The sequence below is a fragment of the Dipteris shenzhenensis genome, chromosome 15 (assembly GCF_047967505.1).
Source record: "Dipteris shenzhenensis isolate YYH24624 ecotype China chromosome 15, Dip_SZ_1.0, whole genome shotgun sequence".
Taxonomy (NCBI): Eukaryota; Viridiplantae; Streptophyta; class Polypodiopsida; order Gleicheniales; family Dipteridaceae; genus Dipteris; species Dipteris shenzhenensis.
In genome coordinates, this window is record NC_141610.1 from 13,978,034 (window position 1) to 14,005,781 (window position 27,748).

The 27,748-nt window shown below is 44.7% G+C and overlaps 1 protein-coding gene and 2 pseudogenes across 1 annotated transcript in view; 2 read left to right on the forward strand and 1 right to left on the reverse strand.

Moving 5' to 3' along the window:
* The first annotated feature begins 845 nt into the window (after nucleotides 1-845).
* Nucleotides 846-27,748, forward strand: part of LOC147893400 (TLD-domain containing nucleolar protein) — a 70,100-nt gene continuing 43,197 nt past the window's right edge. The window contains exon 1 of the mRNA XM_087385860.1: nucleotides 846-1,097. Coding sequence (XP_087241986.1) covers nucleotides 930-1,097 — 168 coding nt within the window. The 5' untranslated portion in view covers nucleotides 846-929. The remainder of the gene's footprint in view (nucleotides 1,098-27,748) is intronic.
* Nucleotides 7,017-9,239, reverse strand: LOC147893401 (uncharacterized; annotated as a pseudogene).
* Nucleotides 10,477-12,682, forward strand: LOC147893402 (uncharacterized; annotated as a pseudogene).

The window sequence follows — 27,748 nt, forward strand, 5'->3', positions numbered from 1 at the left end:
CATTGAATGCAAGAAGGATGTTATATTATGATGGAAGTAATTTTAAACTATCAAATAGTCTTAAAAACATGAGAATATTAGTTAGCTTTGAGTTCTTGAGTTGGAGAAAAGAATCAATAGATTGGCTCTAGGTACATAGAGAATATAAGACATGACCCATCATCTAGATTGGCGCTCAAAGGAGGAGAATAAAAAAATGTGAGAGACAAGCTACATTTAAATAGGAGAAATTTTTAAATGTAATTAGCTAAATGAAATGATTATAACCAATGTGTTGGTGTCCTAGGGTGTTAACTTATAACATATATTCTTGATCTAAGAAAAAGGGGTCTAAAGAATAGGCTCCATTAAGAGTGTGAAAATGAAGAGGATAAAGTACTAAGGAAAAAAAGCAACCTTGATATGCATAAGTAATATATAATTGAACCCTTCTTCCATATAAATAAACTCTCCCTCATATTTAGCACGTGTAGTTGCATTCTTCCCTTGCCAATGCCCCCTTATTAAGTGATACTAAATATGGAGAGGTTGACCTAACCACAAGCTATAAATCATAGTGTGTATAAGCTAGGAGGGAAGGTTGTTACACCTAGGCTACTTTTGGAAATAAAACTATAAAGAAAATAAAAAATATATCATATTTGAATGTACCTTACTATTTTTGAATTCCTATGGGAGAGTTAGGCTCCTTATGTTAAAATGTTTGCTGAAGACCTCAACCCGCAGCTGATCAGGGCGTGACAACGAAAATCCCAAACTCGTACTTTCTGGTGCCCCGGGCTTGGATTGGCTGGCAGTCTTTGAGAGGCGTGGCGATGACCTGTGCATGGGGACCGACTCTAAAGATGGCGTGTCGTTGGCATAGAGTGCCATGTGTACCGCTTCAACCCAATAAAGAGGGGAGCAAGAGGAGGGCGTAATTGAGCAGAATGGGGGCGGCTTCGTCACGCACATCGGATCCTCCACTGCGGACGAATTCCCTAGAATCGCGCTTAGCAAGCCTTGGCCATTTGCCGCACCTAGTGACCGTCTTTTCTGGTCTTAGCGCGACATCCTCATCGACCCGAAGTCGCTCAGTCGCTCCTCTCGCATTGCAGGTTATTCAGTTCAATTAGCTTGCAACTTATTCAGAGTTTCTTTCGCTTCACAGATGCATATTAAGGCCGCCTACCAAGCCGATCAATAAACATTTCAGCACATTCGGGCTGGTTTCCAGGGGAAAGGAGACTTGTTTGTAGATGGCGTCTAGGCATTGAAACTGCGCAGCTCATTGACATTGTCAGCGAGGAAGATATTTAGTTTCGAAGAACGGCTATGAGGATCAATATAGGGCACTTGCTGGAACGGAGATTCAAACTGATTTTGAATTGATAATTTTAAAAATTTGTGGAGCTGCTAGCGCTTGGCTAACCCATATTCCTGGTAGGTATCCAGATTGTTAGTGGATGCACGCTTGCTATAATAGCATACAAGCACCATGTTGCTCAACCTGGGTCATTAGCAGGGTTACTCGTCTAATGGCACCTAGAGTCCTTTGGATGCTCCTATCCAAGGTTTTAAAGGGGGTCCTACCTTATCCCTATGCAATCGTGCTCCCTCTTGTTGGTGCAGCTCTCCAACATGCAGTGCTGCTCCCTCCCAACATTTAGACTCAGTTTTGAGGCAACCTATAGCAGATTTTACATTGTTTTTCTGTATATCTTTTGCGGTCCTTTTTAAAGCCTTGGATGAGTGTTACTGATGTGTGGAAGCAGTGTAAATTGTACAGGCATCTTCCCTCAGGATTGGATTGCCCTTGGAGTCTTGATTATCCATAGCTAGGCATCTTTTGAGACACTGTTTATGTACATAGACTGGCTGCTTATATATGAGTTTCATTTCATGCCTTGTACATAAGGGTCATGCTTATTATCTGAGTCTCCCTCAGCTCGGTCTCATGTTTGGAGGGCGTTGATATGCATTTACTTAAATAGCTTGGTGTTGTATCTCCTTTGTAATAAGGAGCCTGGATAAGGGGGCCCGTCTTGGCCGCTTAAACTAGTGATTTTTTTCTTAAGCAAAATAGTATATTTCAGTTTTTGTTCATATGATTCTCTGAAATAAAGCAATCCTTCTGCATTATCAAGTAATTCAAATGTTTTTCCTTTAAGAGATTTCACAGCAAACTAGACCGCCTCTCCATCCTCTCACCCCTCTTTGTCACCCTTAGCTCCTCTGCGGGGTATCACCTATGTCATCTATCCTCCTCCTAAGCCTAGCCACCCCCGATCCCCCCACCTCCTGAGCTAACCCCACAAACTCAGTTCCTTCACCGTCCCCAGCCTCCCTCGCTGTCACCCCCTCTCTCTCTAAGAGCCTTGCCTAGTCTTCTTTGAAGTTCTTCCTTGGCATGTCTTGGCCTGGTGTCTTCACCCCGATGTTTCAGCCTGGAGGCCCTCCTTTTATAGGCCCAAGGGCCTGTCATAAAAACCGACCAGCCTGCCCATTCTGGCCGACCAGACTGGCTGACCAGTCTGTGGCTGGTCCAGCCCTTTAAGGGCTCTCAAACCGAAGCCCTTTGGCCCACTTTTCTAGGGCCTTGGCCCTCCAATCAAGGCAAGGGCCCAGCCCTATATACAGGCATGTCCCTGCCTACTAGCAGCAGCCCCCTTTGCTGCTCCACCAGGCCTCCATGTGGCCGACCTGATCTGCTGGTCTGCCCCGCCCTTCTGTGCCATCTTCTCTGACAGACAGCCCGCCATGCAGGCACCTCCAGCCTGCTCATGCTGCCACGTGTGCGCCTCTTTTGCAGGCCCGTTAGAGCTGGTACATGGTGTGCCTCTGTCAGCCCTCTGCCGGCAGGCTGCTGTGCTGCCCATGTGGCAGCCCCTTTTCTTCTCTCTTGGCTGTGAGGTTGCAACAGGACTGCTCCTAGCTAACGGTAAACACTACTAAGTTTAGCAGAATTTGCAGGAAAGTTAAGTAGTGTAGTACCTTATGTTTAGGAAAAGGGTAGGAGAGGAAGATCATGGGCTGGATCTTCAACAGAGACTTGTGATGGGCTGCACAAGGACAGGAGGAAGTCAATCCTTTTTGGAATTCAGCTGAGTATTGAACTCTTGCTGTATATTCTATTTCAGTAATGAAGTACAAGTCATGAATGAATATGCCAAGTACAACTAGAGCCCTTATATAGTTTGCCCAGGGAAGTACAAAGCAGTATTGCTTATGGGATTACCTCCTAGGATGCCACGTGGCAACTTATGGTATCCCCTAATGAAAGGGAAAAAAAACACTTACAAGCCAATAAAGGCCTTTCCACTAACTTTAGCCTAGGTTTAGCCTAAGTAAAAAGTAACCCTCTGTTACTATCCTCCCTCCTCAAATAGAAATTTGTCCTCAAATTTGAAAAGGCTGTAACCTAGACATACAATGCTCCTTGTAAACCTGAATAGCTCAATTCTGGTCATATCAGCTGAACAATGAAGTTTCTCAGTCAAATACCTCCCTGTAGGCATGCTGCTCTGTAAATGGATCATATAATATTCCCAAGAAATCAAGCAACCGGGTGGAAGAGCTAAGCTGTCCAATCTGATCATATAATCCAGTGAGAGACATGCTGATCTGAGAAAGGATAGTGAATGCTGGCTGCAACATGTCCATATATGCCATATAGCAAGAGAAAATCAGATCTGCTCTTAAAGATGCAATTTTGGCCATAGAATTTAGCTAAGCAATTGAGGGTACTGCTCCACAATTGTAGATGGCTGCCAAGAAGACTCCTCATCAGGTAGACCTCTCCATTTGATAAGATATTCCATGTAGGACTTGTTCCTCAACACATGATCTCTAAATCCAAGGATCTTCTCAGGTGTATACTCAATCTGGCCCTCTTCATCCATAGGAGGTAGTTCTTCCATAACTTGCTCCTTAGGCCCCAAATACTTCTTGAGAAGTGATACATGGAATACTTTGTGTATTCTAGAGGTTGATGGAAGCTCCAACTCATAAGCCACTTCCCCAACTTTCCTCAAAACCTTGTAAGGTCCATAATACCTATGAGCAAGTTTAACATTGGTATTACCTTTCAAAGAAGCATGCCTGGACTTATGCAATTTGAGAAATACATAATCCCCTTCTTCAAAATGAAGATCTCGCCTATGCTCATCAGCATAATCCTTCATCCTTGCTTGGGCCCTTACCATATTATCTTTACATTGCTGTAATAGAGCAGTCATGTGAGCCAAATCATCCTTGGCTTGCTGGCTGGTCAATGCTTGATCAATAATGGTTGATGGAACATGAGCTTTATAGCCAAACATGGCTTCAAAAGGACTTATACCAATTGAAGTGTGCTTGGTGGTATTATAACAAAACTCAGCTAGATGCAACCATTGGTCCCACGATGCTTGGGTCTCAAAGCAAAAATGCCTTAGATACTCTTCCAACCAGCGGTTAACCCTCTTTGTTTGTCCATCAGTTTGAGGGTGATCTGTGGTACTTGGGGTAAAAAGTGTTCCCATAGAATTGAAAAGCTCTTGCCAAAAATGCCCCATGAACTTAGCATCACGATCACTCACAATTTCCTGAGGAAGTCCATGTAATTTAAACACATTCTCCATGAATTGCTTAGCCACCTTGGAAGCTGTAAATTGTGTCTTAGTAGAAATGAAGTGGGTAGCTTTAGTAAGTCTATCAATAACCACAAAGATGCTGTTCCAACCCTTAAAGGTCATTGGTAGACCTGTAATAAAGTCCATGCTGATATGTGTCCATTCACCTTGAGGTATAGGCAGAGGTTGTAGTAGACCACCTGGTCTCAAATTCAACTCCCTGTTTTGTTGACAGGGCTTACAGCTTTGTACATAAGCAAGAACATCCTTCCAAAGCCCCTTCTAGTAAAAACTCTGTTTCACCTTATCATACGTCTTGTTGAGGCCTATATGCCCAGCCATAGGAGATGAGTGAAATTCTTGCAAGATTAACAGCTTATAGGAGGAATTTTCAGTAAGAAATATTCTATCATTATACCACAAGAGCCCATTGTGCAACTTGAAATTGGGATATTGCTGACAGTCAAGATCTTGCAAGTCTTGGAACATAGCAGCTGCTTGAGGATCATTGAGATACTCTTCTTGAATGTCATGGATCCAATCTTTATAAACCTCAGTAATAGATGATAAAGTACAAGCCCATATCCTGGAAAGAAAATCTGCCACAATATTTTCTTTGCCCATCTTGTAATCTATGTCAAAGTAATAGTTTTACACAATGGATAGCCATCTCCTTTGCTTGGGTGATAGAGAAGACTGAGATAGAAAATATATGAGAGTCATATGATCAATCTTGACCTTGAAATGGCTGCCATAAATGTAGTGGTGCCACTTTTTGATTGCATGCAGTATTGCCAACATCTCTTGGTCATAAATGTGGAAACTTGACTCCTTGTCATCCAATTTCCGACTTTCAAAGACAATAACTCCATGACTCTGCTTAAGGACAGCTCCAATGCCCCTTCCACTAGCATCAGCCTCAATTATAAAAGGTTGAGAGAAATCAGGACATACCAAGATAGGCGCTGAAGTTAATGCCTCCTTTAATGCTTCAAAGCTCTTATTGGCACTGTCAGACCATTGAAAAGCTTTCTTTTTGAGAGATCAGTGAGAGGAGCTGCCAATTTGGCAAAATGCCTTATAAATCTTCTATAAAATGATGCTAGACTAAGGAAACCTCTCAGCTGAGTAGATATTCTGAGGTATAGACCAATCCTTTACACACTTTACCTTGTTGGGATCCACCTTAATGCCACTACTGCTGACAATATGGCCCAGATATTCCACTTCTTCAGCCATGAAAGTGCATTTACTTGATTTGGCATACAATTGGTGTGTCCTCAATACCTCCAATACATGCTGGACATGCAATAAATGCTCTTCTTTTGTTTTGCTGTAGATCAATATATCATCAAAGAATACCAGCACAAATTTATAGAGGAAAGGCTGCAATACCTTGTTCATTAGGGCCTGGAAAGTTGCAGGTGCATTGGTTAAAACCAAATGCCATCACTTTGAATTGATAAAGCCCACGTTCTGTCTTGAAGGCAGTTTTATGTTCATCTCCCTCCTTCATCCTTATTTGATGATAGCCTGACCTTAAGTCAATCTTTGTGAAGTACTTTGCCCCTCTAAGCTCATCCAGTAGATCATCAATTCTAGGAATAGGAAACCTATTCTTAATTGTCATTTTGTTCAATTTTCTGTAATCAATACACATTCTAAATGAGCCATCCTTCTTCTTAACCAATAACACAGGAGAGGCAAAGGGTGAGTGACTGTGTGTAATAAATTCCTTGTCAAGGAGTTCCTTTATTTGCCTTGCCATCTCTTCTCTTTCAGCTCTAGAAAGCCTGTATGGAGCTTTGTTGATTGGCTTAGATCCTGGCTCCAACCACAGTACGGGGAAACGGAAACGGGGAACGGAAACGGAAACGGAAATGTTTCGGGATTTCTGGAAGGGCTGAAACGGGAAAATGCCACGTCAGCAAGGGAGGTTTAGAAAAGGGAGTTTGGAGATGAGAACACACACATTTAGAATGCTACAGCCTAGTACCTACAGCCTACCTGTAACTTAAAAGTTAAAATATAGTGCATAATACTTACCACATGGCACAATGTCACTTAGAAGTTAGAAGTTAGAAGTTAGAAGTTAGAACAAGTTACAAATTATAACTTAGAACTTGGAGCTTAGAAGTTAACTTAGCAGTGAGCAATACGTATTACAAATATAAATGACAAATCTGAAATCAATGAGAAAAGCTGAAGATTGACAAGTTACAAAATGCCAAAGGCAATATAATATATGATTCATATATTATTATGTCTCATTGTCAAGAGTCAAGACTCAAGACTCAAGAGTCAAAAGTACAAAATTCAGATTCCCAAAAGCCTAGGCTCTAAGCCTTAAGGCCAACCGCTACATCACTGATGATATGATCAAAATCCATAATGTAGATTCTCGAATCTAGATAGCTCAGCTGCTCAAGAGTCCTCCTCCTCCACTGCCATCTCCTCATCGTCGTCGTCGTCGTCGTCGTCATCATCCTCCCCCTCCTCATCATCATCAGTGAGGGTGTCATCAGGCTTATGAAAACCAATGAACTTGTCATGAGTGTACTCTTGTCTCATCCTGTTAAGCAAACGCAAGTTTGCATTAACAAAGACAAGATCGTTCGCCTTGTGTGCTTTGAGACGGTTCCTCTTCTTTGTATGGATGTGGGCAAAGCTGCTCCACATGCGCTCACAAGAGAAGGAGCTACAACCCTAGCTGAGAATCCGAATGGCAAGCGTTTGCAGCTGTGGGGAATCAGCTCCATAATCCTCCCACCATGTAACAGACCCAACTCGAAATCTGAAATTTGAAAGATCATAAAGTTCAGATATATGGCAAAGCTCATGAAATCTGAAAATTATGAATCATTAAATAGTAAAATTTAAGAATTTAAATGAGTTAGGATTACCTGTCATGCTGGGCATCTGGCCATCCAAATATGCCCTCCTTATTGCGGTAATTGGCGAGCTGGTCCTTCACTGTCCGGCGAGCCTCTGGCATTTGCACCATCTTCTGAAGAGTGAGGTTTCAACCACGGACCACCTCTGCATCACTTTGTTGTGCAGTTGCCTTGTGTTGAAACTCTGGGTCCAACACAAATGCAGCCGCATGAATGGGAGAGTAGTACTGATTCCACCTAGTCACAGCAACTCCTCTAGCTCTTTCAACCTGTGGGGATCTTTCTCTAACACTCTGATATTTTCTATCATGCGATCCATCCCCTCATATACCTTGCCAATAAAAGGCATGTCTCCATCAACCTTTTTTAGCAACAAGACAATCGGCTTACACAAGTCATACAAGTGTGATGCATCAGCCCAAAAGTCATCGCTGCCTATGCACAAATCGTACACCAATATCCCAAGAGCCTGCTTTGAAGTGGGCCATGCATCCCACTGTGGGCTTGCCACAACCTGCTTAAGAGCAGGTCTCATTTCAATGAGTCTGCGAAGCATCACATAATTGTATGCAAATCTAGTCTCTGCATACTTCAAAAGCTCCTTCCTTGCATAGGTGCGATACAAAGAGAGAGAAAAATGATGGCGTGTAATGAACCCAACTATCTCTCTTGCATTATCAATTACAATTTTTACCCAAGGTAATTTGCCAATGTCTTTCAACAAATTATTCAAACAATGGGCAACACAAGAACTCCATTGAATATGGGGGTACCTTTGTTCCAATAATGCACCTGCAGCCCTATTGGTATTTTCACCATCTGAAACCAACTGCACAACATTAGACGGGCCCACATACTCCACTGCATCTGCCCACATCTGCATCAAAACATTTGCTGTTTTTTGTTGTACTCCGCACTCTATGGAGTGTATGTACAAAGAAGATCCTCTGCAATATGCCAAAATACCCTCTAGTGATCGACTACGTACATCACTCCAGCCATCTGCTACCAAAGTGACCCCATACTTATGCCATTTCTCCTTAACAGGCTGAATGGCCTCATTAACTGCCTTCACCTCATCCTCTAGAAGCTTTCCCCTCAATGCATCAAAAGTGGGAGGGGTGTATGTGGGCCCAAAGGCTGTAATTTCAGTCACCATCTCCTTGAAATAAGCAGACCGTGCCACATTGAAACTAATCCCATTCGAGTAAAAGAAACGGGCCACGGCTGCATCTACCTGTGCCTTCCTTTGTGGATGCCATGCAGTATAAAGAGTGCTTTGCCTTCGTGTAGGTGGGAGAGGTGAAGGAGATGCAATAGGAGTAGAACCTGTAGCTCCAAGAACATGTGCACTCCCAGAAGATGAAATTGTAGTAGCAGCAGCAGAGGGAAGAGGACTCCTTTTTGCAGTAGCCATATGAGCACCTGAAGTAGCTCCTCCACCAATGGATGCAATAGTCCTAGCTTTCTTCGCGGAAGGAAATGCCTCGACCTCTCGTGCCAACCTTGCTTTCTCTTCCTCGGATATTTCAGTGCATATTGTAATCCCCTCTCCCTTGATGCCAAGAAGATGGGCCTTCACCCTATCAGGAATCCCACCTCTTTTCAATCCACAACGCCTGCACATGAACTTGCGAGTGCCTCCTTTCTTGGAGTCGTAGCCACCCAGGAGATCGACTTGACTCCACCAAAAATCTGATTGGGTGAATTCTACCTCCAAATGAGACTCAGGGGTAGGGTGTCTTGAAGCCATGGAACTTTGGAAGCTTGTTGCTTGAAAGGGGGGCTGAAACTGCAAAGAGACTCGAGAGCCAAGGGTTGAAACTTGAAAGAGAGGGCTGAAGCCTGAAACTTGAAAGTGGGGCCTGAAAGAGGAGGGAACAGAAGGCTGAAAGAGAGGGCTGAAAGAGGGGGCTGAAGGAGGGCTGAAGGAGGGCTGGAGGGGAGAAGATGATGATGGAGGGCTGAAGCAGGCTGCAAGAGAGAAAGGAGAGGAAAGGAGTGAATGGGGCTGAAGGAGGGCCCCTAAACCTTGAGGATGGATGGACTCTGGAGAGAGTATGAACTATGAGGCTGAAGGAGTGGAAGGAGGCAAAAATCGGAGGCAAAAAGGCAAAAAAAGGGGCTGGCGGCGCATCTCGCAGGATATTGGAGACCTGGCAGCATCTGTTGTCTGAAACGCGACGTTTCAGGTTGCTGAAACGCGTTTCAGGCTGGCTGAAACGTTTCAGCCAGCCGTTTCAGGGTCCCGAAACGTTTCGGGCCCTGAAACGCGTTTCAGCAAACGCCTCATCTCTGAAACGGCGTTTCAGGCCTGGCTGGGCTCTGAAACGCGTTTCAGCGTAATTGTGGCTCCAACACAATTGCATGATCCACATCTCTCATGGGAGGACACAGTTACGCTGAAACGCGTTTCAGAGCCCAGCCAGGCCTGAAACGCCGTTTCAGAGATGAGGCGTTTCCTGAAACGCGTTTCAGGGCCCGAAACGTTTCGGGACCCTGAAACAGCTGGCTGAAACGTTTCAGCCAGCCTGAAACGCGTTTCAGCAACCTGAAACGTCGCGTTTCAGACAACAGATGCTGCCAGGTCTCCAATATCCTGCGAGATGCGCCGCCAGCCCCGTTTTTTGCCTTTCTGCCTCTGATTTTTGCCTCCTTCCACTCCTTCAGCCTCATAGTTCATACTCTCTCCAGAGTCCATCCATCCTCAAGGTTTAGGGGCCCTCCTTCAGCCCCATTCACTCCTTTCCTCTCCTTTCTCTCTTGCAGCCTGCTTCAGCCCTCCATCATCATCTTCTCCCCTCCAGCCCTCCTTCAGCCCTCCTTCAGCCCCCTCTTTCAGCCCTCTCTTTCAGCCTTCTGTTCCCTCCTCTTTCAGGCCCCACTTTCAAGTTTCAGGCTTCAGCCCTCTCTTTCAAGTTTCAACCCTTGGCTCTCGAGTCTCTTTGCAGTTTCAGCCCCCCTTTCAAGCAACAAGCTTCCAAAGTTCCATGGCTTCAAGACACCCTACCCCTGAGTCTCATTTGGAGGTAGAATTCACCCAATCAGATTTTTGGTGGAGTCAAGTCGATCTCTTGGGTGGCTACGACTCCAAGAAAGGAGGCACTCGCAAGTTCATGTGCAGGCGTTGTGGATTGAAAAGAGGTGGGATTCCTGATAGGGTGAAGGCCCATCTTCTTGGCATCAAGGGAGAGGGGATTACAATATGCACTGAAATATCCGAGGAAGAGAAAGCAAGGTTGGCACGAGAGGTCGAGGCATTTCCTTCCGCGAAGAAAGCTAGGACTATTGCATCCATTGGTGGAGGAGCTACTTCAGGTGCTCATATGGCTACTGCAAAAAGGAGTCCTCTTCCCTCTGCTGCTGCTACTACAATTTCATCTTCTGGGAGTGCACATGTTCTTGGAGCTACAGGTTCTACTCCTATTGCATCTCCTTCACCTCTCCCACCTACACGAAGGCAAAGCACTCTTTATACTGCATGGCATCCACAAAGAAAGGCACAGGTAGATGCAGCCGTGGCCGGTTTCTTTTACTCGAATGGGATTAGTTTCAATGTGGCACGGTCTGCTTATTTCAAGGAAATGGTGACTGAAATTACAGCCTTTGGGCCCACATACACCCCTCCCACTTTTGATGCATTGAGGGGAAAGCTTCTAGAGGATGAGGTGAAGGCAGTTAATGAGGCCATTCAGCCTGTTAAGGAGAAATGGCATAAGTATGGGGTCACTTTGGTAGCAGATGGGTGGAGTGATGTACGTAGTTGATCACTAGAGGGTATTTTGGCATATTGCAGAGGATCTTCTTTGTACATACACTCCATAGAGTGCGGAGTACAACAAAAAACAGCAAATGTTTTGATGCAGATGTGGGCAGATGCAGTGGAGTATGTGGGCCCGTCTAATGTTGTGCAGTTGGTTTCAGATGGTGAAAATACCAATAGGGCTGCAGGTGCATTATTGGAACAAAGGTACCCCCATATTCAATGGAGTTCTTGTGTTGCTCATTGTTTGAATAATTTGTTGAAAGACATTGGCAAATTACCTTGGGTAAAAATTGTAATTGATAATGCAAGAGAGATATTTGGGTTCATTACACGCCATCATTTTTCTCTCTCTTTGAAGTATGCAGAGACAAGGTTTGCATACAATTATGTGATGCTTCGCAGACTCATTGAAATGAGACCTGCTCTTAAGCAGGTTGTGGCAAGCCCACAGTGGGATGCATGGCCCACTTCAAAGCAGGCTCTTGGGATATTGGTGTACGATTTGTGCATAGGCAGCGATGACTTTTGGGCTGATGCATCACACTTGTATGACTTGTGTAAGCCGATTGTCTTGTTGCTAAAAAAGGTTGATGGAGACATGCCTTTTATTGGCAAGGTATATGAGGGGATGGATCGCATGATAGAAAATATCAGAGTGTTAGAGAAAGATCCCCACAGGTTGAAAGAGCTGGAGGAGTTGGCTGTGACTAGGTGGAATCAGTACTACTCTCCCATTCATGCGGCTGCATTTGTGTTGGACCCAGAGTTTCAACACAAGGCAACTGCACAACAAAGTGATGCAGAGGTGGTCCGTGGTTGGAACCTCACTCTTCAGAAGATGGTGCAAATGCCAGAGGCTCGCCGGACAGTGAAGGACCAGCTCGCCAATTACCGCAATAAGGAGGGCATATTTGGATGGCCAGATGCCCAGCATGACAGGTAATCCTAACTCATTTAAATTCTTAAATTTTACTACTTAATGATTCATAATTTTCAGATTTCATGAGCTTTGCCATATATCTGAATTTTATGATCTTTCAAATTTCAGATTTCCAGTTGGGTCTGTTACATGGTGGGAGGATTATGGAGCTGATTCCCCACAGCTGCAAGCGCTTGCCATTCGGATTCTCAGCCAGGGTTGTAGCTCCTCCTCTTGTGAGCGCATGTGGAGCAGCTTTGCCCACATCCATACAAAGAAGAGGAATCGTCTCAAAGCACACAAGGCGAACGATCTTGTCTTTGTTAATGCAAACTTGCGTTTGCTTAACAGGATGAGACAAGAGTACACTCATGACAAGTTCATTGGTTTTCATAATCCTGATGACACCCTCACTGATGATGATGAGGAGGGGGAGGATGATGAAGACGACGACGACGACGATGAGGAGATGGCAGTGGAGGAGGAGGAGGAGGAGGAGGAGGACTCTTGAGCAGCTGAGCTATCTAGATTCGAGAATCTACATTATGGATTTTGATCATATCATCAGTGACGTAGCGGTTGGCCTTAAGGCTTAGAGCCTAGGCTTTTGGGAATCTGAATTTTGTACTTTTGACTCTTGAGTCTTGAGTCTTGACTCTTGACAATGAGACATAATAATATATGAATCATATATTATATTGCCTTTGGCATATGTAACTTGTCAATCTTCAGCTTTTCTCATTGATTTCAGATTTGTCATTTATATTTGTAATATGTATTGCTCACTGCTAAGTTAACTTCTAAGCTCCAAGTTCTAAGTTATAATTTGTAACTTGTTCTAACTTCTAACTTCTAAGTGACATTGTGCCATGTGGTAAGTATTATGCACTATATTTTAACTTTTAAGTTACAGGTAGGCTGTAGGTACTAGGCTGTAGCATTCTAAATGTGTGTGTTCTCATCTCCAAACTCCCTTTTCTAAACCTCCCTTGCTGACGTGGCGTTTTCCCATTTCAGCCCTCCGAGAAATCCCGAAACGTTTCCGTTTCCGTTCCCCGTTTCCCCGTTTCCGTTTCCCCTAATTGTGTGGGAGGAAGATGGTTGGGGAGATCAGCAAATACATCAGAGTATTGCTGTAATAGGGATTGCATGTCTTTATCCTCCACCAACAACCCATTACCCTCTTGAGACTTGGCCAACTGAATAGCATAGACTCCACAAACACTTTTGAGGTCTGTGGCCATTCTTCTTGCAGAAATTAAGGACAATTTAGGAGATTGTTGACCCATCAAAGTGATGTGCTTACCTTCATGCATAAAATTCATATACAGCCTGTTAAGGTCCATAGAGAATTCTCCCAAGGTTCTCAACCATTCACAACCAAGGACAATGTCAAGAGATCTCCATGAAAGGTATAGTCTTGAGAAAGTTGCACTTGAGCAGTCTGACAATATTGTTCATTGTGGGAATGCTGACGATTAGCCACCTCAACTTTGATCCCATGATCCAAAGTGGATAGGCATAACCTCACTGTTGGAAGTGTCCTTGCATTAATGAAGTTATGAGTGCTCCCACTGTCAACCAAAATGTGAACTGGTCTGTTATTGATTGTTCCTTTTAACCTAAGGGTTTGAGAGCCCTCAGGAGATATGCTGTACACGACTGATTGTGTATCCCAATACACTTCATCATCATCAACAGCATCGTTTCCATCAGAATTTCTGATCTCATCCTCATAACCTTCAACAACTTCAATGTTCCATTGTCTAGATCTATTTGAGCACCTTCGCAAACTATCATCCATAAGCATGGTGTCAAACATGGATAACCCACGTGGATCAAAGGGAAAGGTGGTCCCCTTTTTGGAACTATGATCCTCATCATCATCAAGGCCTTCATTCACACAGTCTTGATATTCATGAAATTCAGATTCTGCTGCAGAAGTATTAGGAGATAAATCCTCATCAATCTCTAGAATCAAGCTCAACTTTGCTCCTGTTTTTGCTTTGCACACATTCCTATGTTCAGGGGTCCACTTCTCACCACAAAGGTAGCACAAATTTTTCTTCTTCCTGTCATCAATTATTGCTTGAGATAACTGCTTAACCAACTTGTTTCTTTTATCACCCAGGTCATCCTTTGGAGTGGGTTTAAAGGATGGCTTAACATCTGTAGCTTTGTAAGCCTTAAGTTGTCCCATGCCACTGCCATACACTGTGGGGAACCTAGAAATAGAAGAAGTTGTAGCAGGTGCATGAAGTTTGTTTTCATCATTGGAAACCCCTTTGACCATAGGCTTAGTTCCAAAGTGACCAATACCCAAAGTCTTCTCCTTCCAATTGTATTCGGGTTCATAAAGCTCTACCAACTGCATGGCCTCTTTAAGAGAATTGGGCTTTTGAGCTGCAACATCTGAAGCAATACTAGGGTGCAGACCATGGATGAACTTGAGCATTCATCAATACCATGAACAAACAGAGCCAATTTCCAAAACTGTTTGATATAATTTTTCACTAATCCTTGCTGAGGAAGATCATACCACTTACAAATATATTGATCTCTAGTAAAAGGAGATATAAAAGTTTTTAAGCATTACAGCCTTGAATTCATTCCAAGCATTAAAAGTTAACCCTTCTTGCTGTAGATGCCTCCACCAAGAGTGGGCATAATCTTCCAGATGAAGGACAACAAATCTGATTTTACCTTGATCACCCTTTGGATATAGAAGGAAGTAGTCATCCATCTTGCTAAGCCATTCCTCCAATTCCTCAGGAGAGGTAGAATCACCTTTGAACTTAGGAAGTATAATCTTGTCTTGATGAACAGGTCCTTTTGGTTCAATAGATTTAACTGTTTGTATATATTGCTGGAATGTCATTGCTGCCCTAAGGTCTGCTGGTAGCAACTTATATTCATGGAATTTTTGACACAACTCTTCAGCTGCTGAATCCTAGCTGTAACTCCACTAGAGTGATAGGTCCTTCGGCCAGAAGCCATAAAACCAACCGGTTCAGTTACATGTACAGGATCATCATCATCATCATCATCATCATCTGAACCTAAGTCTCCATCAATTTGGGGATCCATAGGTCTCTTCCCATCATAAATTTGGCTTGAATTGGTCAAACCTTTTATTAAAAGTGGTAGACATGTTCTGCATCCTTTGGTCAATCCTCTGATTATTGGTCTTAATTTGATTAGTTAACTCCTTGAATATCTGTAGCATTGGGTCCATACAGGTTAAGGGGTATTTGTGCATGAGGAGTTGCTGCCAAATCCCCTTGAATATTGCTAACATGAGGATCATTGGGCTCAGAAACTACAGTCTGATCATCAATTGTGTCCCTCTCTGAGATGGAATCAAGGATTCCCATTGGCTGCTTACTAGCTTGACCCATAGACCTCTTTAAAGGCATCTTTAGTGACTTGAATCAAGAGTGAATGTACTGTCTTAAGCCCTGCTCAAGAATAGCTCAATTTCCAAGGAGTAGCAGACTGTTGCAAGGCTTCTTTTGCACACTGTGCAAACCAATCTGTATAGAGACCTATGTAGGTCTTTGAATTCTTTGGACAGCCAATTCCTTGTCAAAGCTATAGTCAGAACCGCTGTTCGACAATAAACTACTGTACCAAACTGTCAGTGAACAGTCTACTGTACCAAACTGTCAGAGAATAGTCGGGTCACTGTCCGCATCGCTGAACTCCAGGGTAATCCTCCTTCATTTGACATGAAGCTTTGTGGAGTGGTTCTAGCAGTTAGAACGACACCTCAGCAACAGCTACGAGTAATTACGAAGTGATATGTAGCTAGGTCGTTTACTAGGCAGCGTACGCGTTGGATGGACAAAAGCAGTAGAGCCTAGACTGCCTTCACAGCCACCCTCATCCACATTTAAAGCAAGTGAACAACACCATCAGAAGGTAAAAGGCATTCATTCAATATTCTTGTCTCTGCACACCTCTATATACAACTCATACTCTGGCCACATTCCCTCCGGAAGCCAAACAACCTGAGAAAAAACCCAATGGACTGTACAGCTCAAATCAATCTCTCCTACGAACTGAGATCAAGCTCATAAAATACATAGAAGACCCATGAAATATAAATTCCAAGAAAATGACAACTTCAGAACTGCATAACTGCCATGAACACTTCTTGACAGCTCAAGGTATAAACAACCATGCTCATGTCTCCCTTGACAAAATCCATGAAGAACAACCCCAGACCTCTTTGACTTCAAGTAGCATATGCTCAAACACCACCCTGTAAGAGAACCTACACTGTGAGCTATACAAGCATGTTTTGTAATAGCACCTTGGACTCCATGAAGCTCTCTTTCCATCATTTACATGCTGCCCATAGCCTCGTCATCACAAGCAAGGCTTCTTCTATAATCAACTATGGACACCGAGTTTGCTATAGCCAGCCACCCTCAAGCTCCTATCGAAATCCTTGAAACTGAAGTGAGGATAAGTACGTGTGGGTGTGTGGATTTGTATGTGTGTGAGCATACTTTTATACTATGGTCTACACCCACTGTTGGGCGCTGATGATGTTAGTGGGGATGTCATAGTAGCTAGTCCCTGCTATGCGTGATGGAGTTTTCAATGAGTGACTCTCGTGAGATTGAAACTGCACTATGTTGTGTTTTTAGAGGATGAGTTTGGGAATGTTTCTGGATTCATCTAGGTATATGAGGATAACACCTGACAGAGCTTACCATCATTGAAGCTCTTCACTGTCGAGGTCCCTGGCTAAAGGTAACCCTCCTACTCACGGAGGTCACGGCCTTTTGTCAAGATACTCCAGCGTTGCAGCTTCTCTCTTGCATCCACCCGACAACTCTCTCTAGCATGCAAAACTCACCGAGCTCTTCCATGGCTCTTCCAACCCATGCACTAGCAATGCTTCACTTCCATCCAGCAGACCCCAGCTGAGTGCCCTTCACGATATCCACGTCGCCATGAACCTCCAGCCACAACCAACTACTACAACCTCCTCTCCTACTGCTCACAGAGCATTCGCGATGCCTTTCTCCTTCACGTGATCATATCCAGCAACTATTTTTCTTGCTCTCAGAGCACACTGAGATCCGGTCACCCTTCTACTTCATGCAATGATAGCTGCCTTTACGCAGCTTCTCTCCTACAACTCCTGCGCACACACACTCGTCGCCCAAGGTCCTCCAATTCCTTGGCCTGCATAGTATAGATGCCAAAGCCCTGTGCAGAAGCTCCCGGTCAAGCAAAGGCCCGCACTTGTCATGCACAAGCCAAACCCTCCTACATTAAAAGCAAGCAACCCGTATTCATCGCATAAGCCAGGATCTTAGGCTCCCAAGAAAAACAGTAGCTTGTAAGATAGCGCCATAGTATCGCCTCCTCTGTCGTCAAGCCTCAGCACCCATAGCTCTCTTCCAATGCAGCAGCCCTTCATTCCAACAGCCTCCAACAAGAGTCACAGCGTCCATAGTCAAAACGCCTCCCAAGAAAACTGTCGCCAAGCAGAGAGAAGCGCCAGCAATGGAAATCCTACGACCAAAACTCACAACCTCCTGCTCATGGCTTATCTATAGACCAAGATATTCTCCATGCTCGCACAAGAAGCTCTCCCAACCAAATGCATGAGCCATTGTAGCTGCTCTTCTGCACACAGAGCTCCCAAAACTCACGTATCTTCCTCCAAAGCCCTTTCAGCCTGCAAAGTGGTGACACTTCCACCGTCCAGAAGCTTCCAAAGCAATAGCCGACTTCCTTTAGTCTATGTGATTACCTGCCTGCCACAGCTCGTCGCCTCTCCTTCACGTGATCATAGTAGCCTCTCGGTTCCTCTCTTGCAAGAAGCTCCCAGCCCACATGGTGGTCAGCCCGCACTCTTGCTGCACCATCACACACCGACCAAGGAGATCTCCCCTCCATGGCAACTCCCTCTTTCTTGTTGCCTACAAGCCTCAGGCCCTTCAGTAGAGATCCCCATAAGAACAACAGCCCCCCCTTCGTGTGTCTATGCCTTCACACGTCGATAGCTACCTTGTAGCTTCTCCCCTACTTACAGACTCATGCCTCCTCTGTCCAAGGCACTCCCGGCCTGTGTAGTGGCGACGCCCAACTCCCAAAGCTCCTTCTACATAGTAGTCCTCTTGCTCACAGAGCTCTCTTGCTCTCTCTGTCACCCCGGCCCTCCTTCTTTCGTAGTCGCGATCCCCTTCTATACAAGAAGCTCCCCGCTTCTAGCCGCTACCTTCACGTACATGCCAACCTGTCGTCTAGAAGCTCAGGCTTCTCCCTCACGTAGCCACATGCATGCATGGTTCTTGATATGAGCCTTTTATTACATTATTTTTACCACTCTTCCACCCTTCCTTCAAATTATACCAAGGCCATTAATGCCCAAATCATCGACTATGTGCACACAAATGCATGCCACCAACACTTAGTGCCGAATTGCCCAGACTACCACATATGATGAACACAATCCCGACACAATGGATTACAAGACAACCACGACAAAAAATGCTCATGCCCTCATACAGAAATGATTCATTGACAACCATGAAAGACGTATGTTTTTCCACAACAAAACACCGTCACACTTTGGATACCATGCTCTGGATTGTCTGGTGCACCTACACTGCACTTCATCATTTCCCAAAAGTCCCTGTAGAAGTATCTACCATCTCAAGAAAATATCTACATCAGTGTAGAGTCTTTTATGAGGTTGTCCATAGCTCAAAGCCACCACCCACTAGCTATGTACATAGCTATGTGCCTACTCATCAGCATGCAACAAGTAGTGCTCTTCTCTTCAACAAGGGTTTGCAATGCTAGGGGAAGCTGTGGAATAGAGCTAAACTAAGGTGGAAATCAGGGCAAGGATCAAACAAGAAAAGAGAGAGGGAGGGGGCTGCCACATGGGCAGCACCTTTGTAACAAAGGGTTACTTTTTACTTAGGCTAAACCTAGGCTAAAGTTAGTGGAAAGGCCTTTATTGGCTTGTAAGTGTTTTTTTCCCTTTCTTTAGGGGATACCATAAGTTGCCACGTGGCATCCTAGGAGGTAAACCCATAAGCAATACTACTTTGTACTTCCCTGGGCCATACCTATAAAAGGGCTCTAGTTGTACTTGGCATATTCGTTCATGACTTGTACTTCATTACTGAAATAGAATATACAACAAAAGTTCAATACTCAGCTGAATTCTAAAAAGGATTGACTTCCTCCTGTCCTTGTGCAGCCCCTCACAAGTCTCTGTTGAAGATCCAGCCCTCTCCTACCCTTTTCCTAAACATAAGGTACTACACTACTTAACTTCCCTACAAATTCTACTAAACTTAGTAGTGTTTACTGTTAGTTAGGAGGAGTCCTGTTGCATTGGTATCAGAGCACTTTTCGTGGGAATTTTTGGGAAATTCTTTGTTCAATCACTTTGAAATTTGGAGCATCTACTCGTGAGCCTAGGGCCTACCTCTGTGCAAAAATTCAGCGCCAAAAGTGCTCTCTGTTGTGAGCTGCCACATGGCAGGCTCTGAGAAACCCTGATTTTCAAAGTGCTCAGAATTTGGGGCTTCTTGCATCAGTGGAAAGCTCTTGCTTCCCTGATCATTTCTATGTGTGGGAATCCTAAAATGGTGGAGGATTGAGTTAACATTGAGGGTTTTTTCTCTCTGGCGCAAGAATGTGAGAAAATTGACGATCTGCTCCTTCGCTGCACCAAATAAGGTCAGATACAGCTTGAACTGTTCGCCCTAAGCTCCAATGTCTGCCCTCATAGTTTGGTGGAAATCCAAGCTTGGATGGTGTTATGAAGAAATTCGACTGTTGGCTAGGAAGATCTGCGACGATCTAGGAGCTAACCATTCCGGTTTCTGATTTGCCTTTCCCCAAGGAGTCGCCTCTGCTTTAGGAACTCCCACGCCCAAGTTCCAGCAAGATACAAGTTTGTTGCGTGGGATCTTCCCCGATTTTCTTTGTTTGGAATTGACGATGTGTGGATAAATTTGTAAATATGTTTTTTTCATTGCAGCCATGATGCTGCCCATGTGGCTTTCTCTTAGACACTAGGCTCACCCCTCCCATGCTCTCCTCATATGGGGGCTTAAAGATGGGGAGGTGACCTTTCCAACACCCCCTCTCACCGACACATCTTGGCCCAATGCCAACACGTCGATGACGATGCTCTAGTGACTCTTGGGTCGTAGTCCTCTGGAACACTTTGATGTCGAAATCTTTTCTTGGCTTTTCGAAAATCTAGTGGCTCCTGCTCCACCAGGTCTAGTTCTGCTTCCGCACACCATCTTGGTATATAGGTCCATCTTTGGTAGCACCTGTTGGCACCACCTTTAGTCACGTTCCAGCCTTCGAACTCGAGCAATCCAGTTGCCACAATCTTCCAGTTGTCCCCCTCATAATGAGTGAACAACCTCGAGTCTTCCGTGCACCATGGTCAGAGGGTCTGTTTCAACTCGTCCTTCCTTTGGCAAGGTCCGCAACAAAATAATATCTCCAAACAACCTGAACCACGAAGTCTCACTGAGCTCTCAAGTAGGTACTCTTTTGGCTTCCATACACTTAGTCCATCACCTTCCAACAATCTGTGTGCGAGATTTGAAGAAGCACCCACACTTCCCCTTCTGCCTTTGAAGAAGGCCAATTCCTTCCAACCTCGCATTACCTGAGAGAGTTGAAGAGCATATTCTCTCCACAGCATGCTATAAAGGCTCAAATTGAGAACATCAAGTACATAGTAGATCGTGGTACTGCTTGTGTGCTTGCTCTGAAAGCAAACCATGCACCTCATCAAGGCACATATTTGATTAGCTTGTGTAATCAGTTATTGTCCCCTTCTGAAGTATAGCAACCATCTGAACATGAAACCCTAGGGCACTCCATGGAAACCACCCTCGTGTCAGTATCAACAGCCACGCACCTGGAAGATACCAAGCACTCCATGCTGTCCTTCACCTTCACAAAGGTCTTTGACTCCTCGTTGACCCACATCTCAATGTCAGACATCATCATTGTGGTTTCTAGGTCGGCATATCTGACCTCAGTAACGCACGGAGATGTCACCAAGAACAGCTCTTCGATTACCACATTAGCTTTGGCTTTTGTGTTGCCCTATGAATTTGAGTCGGACTCCCTCTTGTTTTTATGATCTGCCTTCTTCTTTCTGCAATCTTTCGCAAAATGGCCTGGCATGTCACAATAGAAGCATTTCTTCTTATGCTTCCTCTTGGAAGTGTCCTCGTCATCAGAGCCATCCTTCTTGGACTTGCCACCGTTAGGCTTGCCCTTTCCTTTGCCAGCGTAATCCTTTGCCAGCAACGCCTTGTCATCTTTGTCATTGTTGTAGAGCTTCTCCCTGGCTTCTTCCTATAGCAGTAATGGACCCAACTCCTCAAAAGTCAGAGGTTTGGTCCTCTGTCTTGCTGTCATAGTCGTAACAAAGATTTTGAAACTCCGAGGTAGCCTCCTCAGTACCATCAATGCCAAATGGCACGAGTCCACCTTCTGACTAATTGATGCTAGTTGATCCCTCACCACCTTGACCTTCGTCAAGTGGTCATGTACCGAATCTCCCTCATCCATATCAAGGTTGTAGAGCTAATGCTACTGAAGAAGCAAGATTCGGGATGTGTTGTATGTCTCTTACAGATTCTTCAAAATGGTCCACGCCTCTATTGACATGTCGGCCATTTGGATGTGAGGAAGCAGAGAGTCCACCGTAGTCCCTATGATCAATGCCAGGGCATGGGCATCTCTGTCTTCCCAAGCTTCGAGCTCCTCTCCATCTATTGGCATGAGTATCTTCCCTTGTTTGTCTATCATATCCTCCGTCTTCGCCTCCACTCTTGTTGTCAATTTCCACAGCTTTCGAGCCACTAAATGACTTTGGATCCTCACCTTCTAGATCGGGTAATTTGACCCATCCAGTTTCCTAGGCTCTCCAAAGTTAGGGATGGTGAAAGAGAGAAATCTGGGGGAGGAGGAAGGGAGAGCAGGGGCTGAAGAGGCTTCTGAGATCGACATTTCTGCTGCTAAACCACACAGCAAAGTCGAACAAACTCAACCTTCTGTAGACCAAAACTCTGAATGCACCTGTCTGAACCTGAGTCACCCTCCTTCTCGCAAGGGCACTGTCCTCCAGACGTGGAAGTTGATTCCCAAGAGCTTCTGAATCAGGGTCGTCATTCAGCAAGGTCCTTGCTTTCAAGCTCCCACACCTGTGAGCCTCCTACTTGGGCTCTGATACCATGTTAGAAATCAACCAACAGAGGGTACGCACAGCGGAAGACTGATAGAATAGCCCAGGATCTTACACTGTGTGTGTGGGGTGTGGAATCACAAACTTCTTAAACTTGTGTGCATCAAATAGATGTGCAAACTCATCAATAGACAATGAACCAGCCAAAATAGAAACCACCAAAATAATGTATTTCCGCCCAAAGCTATGGACACAATACAAAAGAGATAGATCCAGAGTCCCACCAATGGTGTGGTCCTCTAATCTTTACAGGTTACTACAAGGTACTTCTCCTATCTGCCGGCTATCTCTAGACTTGAGTCTGTGTGCTCCACCTTGAGCGTCTGTAGTCAGAATGAGCCTCTCCACCTTGCTGCCTTGAATGTCAGCCTAGGTGGGCAGCCCCTTTCAAGCTTTGTCTGCAGCACACCGGTCCTCTTGGTCCTCCTGAATGCAACGCAGCTGCTCCACTGCTACAATCTGCTTGTGAATGGCTGCTCAAGAGAATGAGATATGAGGGCCCCCAAGGCAGCTGCTCCACTGCTCCAATCTGCTTGGGAATGGCTGCTCAAGAGAATGAGATATGAGGGTCTGGAGGCCCTCCTTTTATAGGCCTAGGGTGACACATCCCAGCACTCCTGAAACCCCTGATCTGCAAAATAACCACACACAACATCAGAACTGAGCAGGCTGCTCACCACCCAACCGTGACATCTACGGGATATGATCCCGAATCAGAAGATGTCCCCCCGAGCCACGAGCTGAGCTACTGGCACGAACTCCCAATCAGATCCCAACCAGCCTGGTGTCCCATACCACCAGGTGGCGCTGTGAAGCCCTGGATCTGGCACTGGGCCTTGGGCTACGCTAAGATGCAGGCGCGCGTCCGTGACACAATCCAGGATCAGACCTAGCACCTGGGAACGAGACTTGCTCCCAACTGCACCCTGAGAACTGAACCCCCTGGGCCTCTTTTATAGACTCGGGCCCCGGCGCTAAAAATAGCGAAGACCTATAAATAGTTCGTACCCTTGCCACTCAACCCGAGAATCAAGCCTGCCTAGCTCTAAGCCTCCCCAGGCTAACCTGAGCTAGTTCTGTGTACCTAGTACACGTCAGATACCGATCCGTGCACATGACATACTCCCCCTCCTCTAAGAACTCACTCCTGAGTTCGCTAAGAAATCGGGAAATGTTCTTTGGAGGTTTTGTAATGTCTCCCATGTTGCATCCTCCTCAACACGATCCTTCCACTTTATCTTGTATTCCGTGATAGTACGATTTCGAATCTGTCTTTCACGGAATTCAAGAATAGATTCAGGTTCGTGAGGAATAAAAGTTAAATCTGTAACTTCTATAATCTCATGAGGAGAAACAATTTGATCATCTGCACCCAATACTTCTTTCAGTCTACTGACATGAAAGACTGGATGTACTTTAACATCAGGAGGCAATTCTAGTCGATATGCAACTGGTCCAATTCTTATAATGACCTTGAATGGGCCACAGTATCTGGGGGATAATTTTGGAACCAAACCAGTACTTAGGCTCTTGGATTCCTTAGGAATTCTCAAATATACCATCGTTCCTTCAGAGAACTCTCTAGGTGAACGATGTCTATTAGCATAAAATCTGTCCCGATCTTGGGCACTTCTAATAGACTCCTTGGCAAACTGCAACATTTCCTGCATGTCTTGCAAGAAGTTCTTAGCAGCATCATTTTGAATCCCTTTTAATCCAACCATAACTGGTGACTTAGGTTGAAACCCGTACATAAGCATAAAAGGACTATAACCTGTACCAGAATGCTTTACACTGTTGTAAGCAAATTCAATCATGGGTAGATAATCTTCCCATGAAGACTGTCTCTTAGATACATATGCCCGAAGCATGTCTTCAACCAACTGGTTGACCTTTTCTGTACTGCCATCAGATTGTGCATGATCTGAGGAACTCATACTTAGAGTAGTTTCCAACTTCTCAAATACAAGTGTCCATAAGTTACTTGTAAACTTTGAGTCCCTGTCACTGACTATGTCAGATGGCAAACCATACAGCTTGAACAAGTGGTCCACAAACTCGTGAGCCAACTGAACAGCTGAAATAATCTAGCCATTTTTGTCAAACGGTCGACTATGACCCAAATAGAGTCATGACCCTTGCGCGTTCGAGGTAAACCAGTAATAAAATCCATGGAAATACTTTCCCATTTATTACCGGGAATCTGTAATGGCTGTAATAAGCCCGCGCTTCTAAGGCGTTCAGCCTTAGTAACCTGACAAACTCGGCAACCTACCACATAGTTCTCTACAAATGCACGCATCTTAGGCCAATAAAAGGTATGCTTCACAAGAGACAGAGTCCTATGTATACCTGGATGTCCCGCACTAGGAGCATCATGACACTCCCAGAGAATCTTGGATTTAAGGTCCAGAACATCAGGCACACAAATCTTTTCATTCCGGAACAGCAAGCCGTTCCTAATCATCCACTGACCTCACGCCGCCTGTATCCTAGGTGGCACAATCCCTGAGTCCTGGTCAACCATGGAATTCCCATCCTGGACTCTCTGCCAATAAGAACTGAAATGACTATCAGTTGCGTATAGCCCTCTCAAGGATTGAAATAGGTCAGAGGATATTTCCGTAAATGACAAAGCATTTACAAACTTAACTCGACTTAAGGCATCCGCCACACTATTCAACGAACCCTTACGATAACGTATTTCGAAATCAAAATCCTGCATTAATTCTGCCCATCTGGCTTTCCTTCCTCTCAATTCTGATCCATCACACACATACTTAATTGACTGGTGATCAGTCAATACAAGGAACTTTGAACCATACAAGTAGTGTCTCCAAACCTTGAGAGCATACACTACTGCATAAAGTTCCTTCTCAAGTGTGGGCCAACGATACTGAGTGTCGTCTAGCTTCTTACTCTCAAAAGCTACAGGTCTGCCCTCTTGGAATAGAGCTGCCCCAATCGCATAATCACTCGCATCGGCCTCTAAAACATAAGGCCGGGTAGGATCGGGTAATGCAAGAACGGGTGCTTCCTTGATAGATAACTTCAAGGTTTCAAAAGCCTTGTTCATTGCATCATTCCAAGGGATCGGCTGAGTAGACCTGCGTCCACGACCTTTCAATATGTTGGTCAAGGGTACCGTGATTTGTGAATAATCACGGACTGACTTCCGAAGAAATACCGTAAATCCTAGGAAAGAGCGAAGTTGTTTCACAGTCTGAGGGATAGGCCATTCTAAAACCTTCTGGATACGATTCAGATCAATGCTAATACCTTCAGAAGAAATCTTGTGTCCTAAGTAAATGATCTCCTTCATAAAGAAGTCACATTTACTCATCTTGGCATAAAGCTTATGCTGTCTTAGAACAAGTAAGACAACCCGAAGGTGTCCTATATGATCCTCAAGCGTTTTACTATATACCAAGATATCATCTAAGAACACTACAACAAATTTGCCCAGATAATCTCTGAACAAATCGTTCATCATCTGCTGAAAAGTAGCAGGAGCATTGGTCAAACCAAAAGGTAATACGAGGAACTCGTAATGACCATACCTAGTCCGGAATGCGGTCCTATCTATGTGTTTAGCATAGATACGGATTTGGTGATAACCCGTACGCAAATCAATCTTAGTGAAATATTTCGCTCCGGCCAAACGGTCTATCAAATCATCAGAACGAGGTAAAGGATAGCGGTTCTTAATTGTAACTTTATTTAGTCGTTTATAATCTATACACATCCTCCAGGAAGAATCCTTCTTCTTTCTTAAGAGGACAGGTGCACCCCAAGGAGATTTACTTGGGCGAATATAGCCCATATTCAGGTAATCCTGAAGCTGGATAGCTAACTCATCCTCCTCTACCTGGCTCATCCTATACGGTGGTACACTGATAGGTTGAGCCCCTGGGACTAAGTCTATGCGATGATCTACTGCCCTTTCTGGAGGTAACCCTACCGGCAGTTGAGCTGGGAATACGTCCTTAAAATTATCTAACAACGTTCTCAATTCTCGGTGTTCAAACACACTTAATTCATTTTTGTTAACTACCGAAACAATAAATGAAGAAAGTGGAATCAAAACACACTGATAGACATCATAATGAGAAGTGTTCAATATATTCCGAAGCTGCATCGCAGATACAATAGGCCCCTGAGAAGGGGTAATCTTATCACACTGAATACAAAATTGGGTGCCTTTGTCTATAAAAGAAAGCGTATGCTCCGTCCATCCGATCTGGATATTGTGGGTTTTAAACCACTCTATCCCGATCAGCAAGTCTACATGCTCTAGATGCATAACATAACATGTGAGAGCTCCCGTGTAGGCTTGAATCCGGATGGGAAGCGCTTCAACCTTGCGATCCCAAAACTGCTTCCCGGTTGGAAGCTGCACCTCGTAGGTGTGGTCGCTAGGTACTGTGGACAGCCCCATCTTCTGCACAAATTTGTAATTAACAAAATTGTGAGAGCTGCCCGGATCAAAGAGAATGTGAACTTGCTGGTCCCTAACTTCTCCATAAACTCGGAAAAGATCATGGGAACCAAACAACGAAGTATTAAAGGTACAATTACAAGAAAGGGGGCAGGTAATGACATTTACTGAAATACCTGTCATCGTAACCTGGTTGGCTCCCTTGGCTGCGGTACGTGGACCTGCCTGGAGCTTCGGTCGTAGCACCAATCTCTGGTTCTTCCGCTTAGGACACTCATTCTTCGTGTGGCCCCGCTCCTCGCAATAAAAACACCGGCCCTCTTTCTTGAGCCTGAGAGTGCGAAGGAAACGGGCCTTACCATTCTTCGCAGGAGTTAAGCTTTTCCTGGAGGCGTTGTCCGTAGACTTCGTCTCCCCAATACCAGTTGCATGCTGAAAGAACTTGCGTTTGTTCTTTCCGCTGGTCTCGGTAACTGTGGTTGGCTTGGTACCGGCCATGGTATCATCATATATGCGCGCATATGTCATGGCCTCCTGCAATGTTGTGCACTTGTTATTCTTAATCTGTAACTTATAGGAGTCTGGCAAACCATCCACGAAAAAACCTAACAAGGTTACATGATCCATTTTGGTGGCCCTGGTTTGCAGATCCCTAAATCTCTGAAGATAAACTTCAAAAGTTAAATTCAATTTTGACATATCGAGGGCTTTGAGCTTGCCGACGATATCATAGTCATCTTCCTTCTTCAGGAACTCCTTCCTGAAGATACCCTCAAATTCTGTCCAAGTGTCAGGCTTAGGCTGAAGTTCTTTCCACCAAAGCAAGGCTTTACCTGACATAAACCCTGCTGCTAGCTGAATCTTTTTCTCGTCTG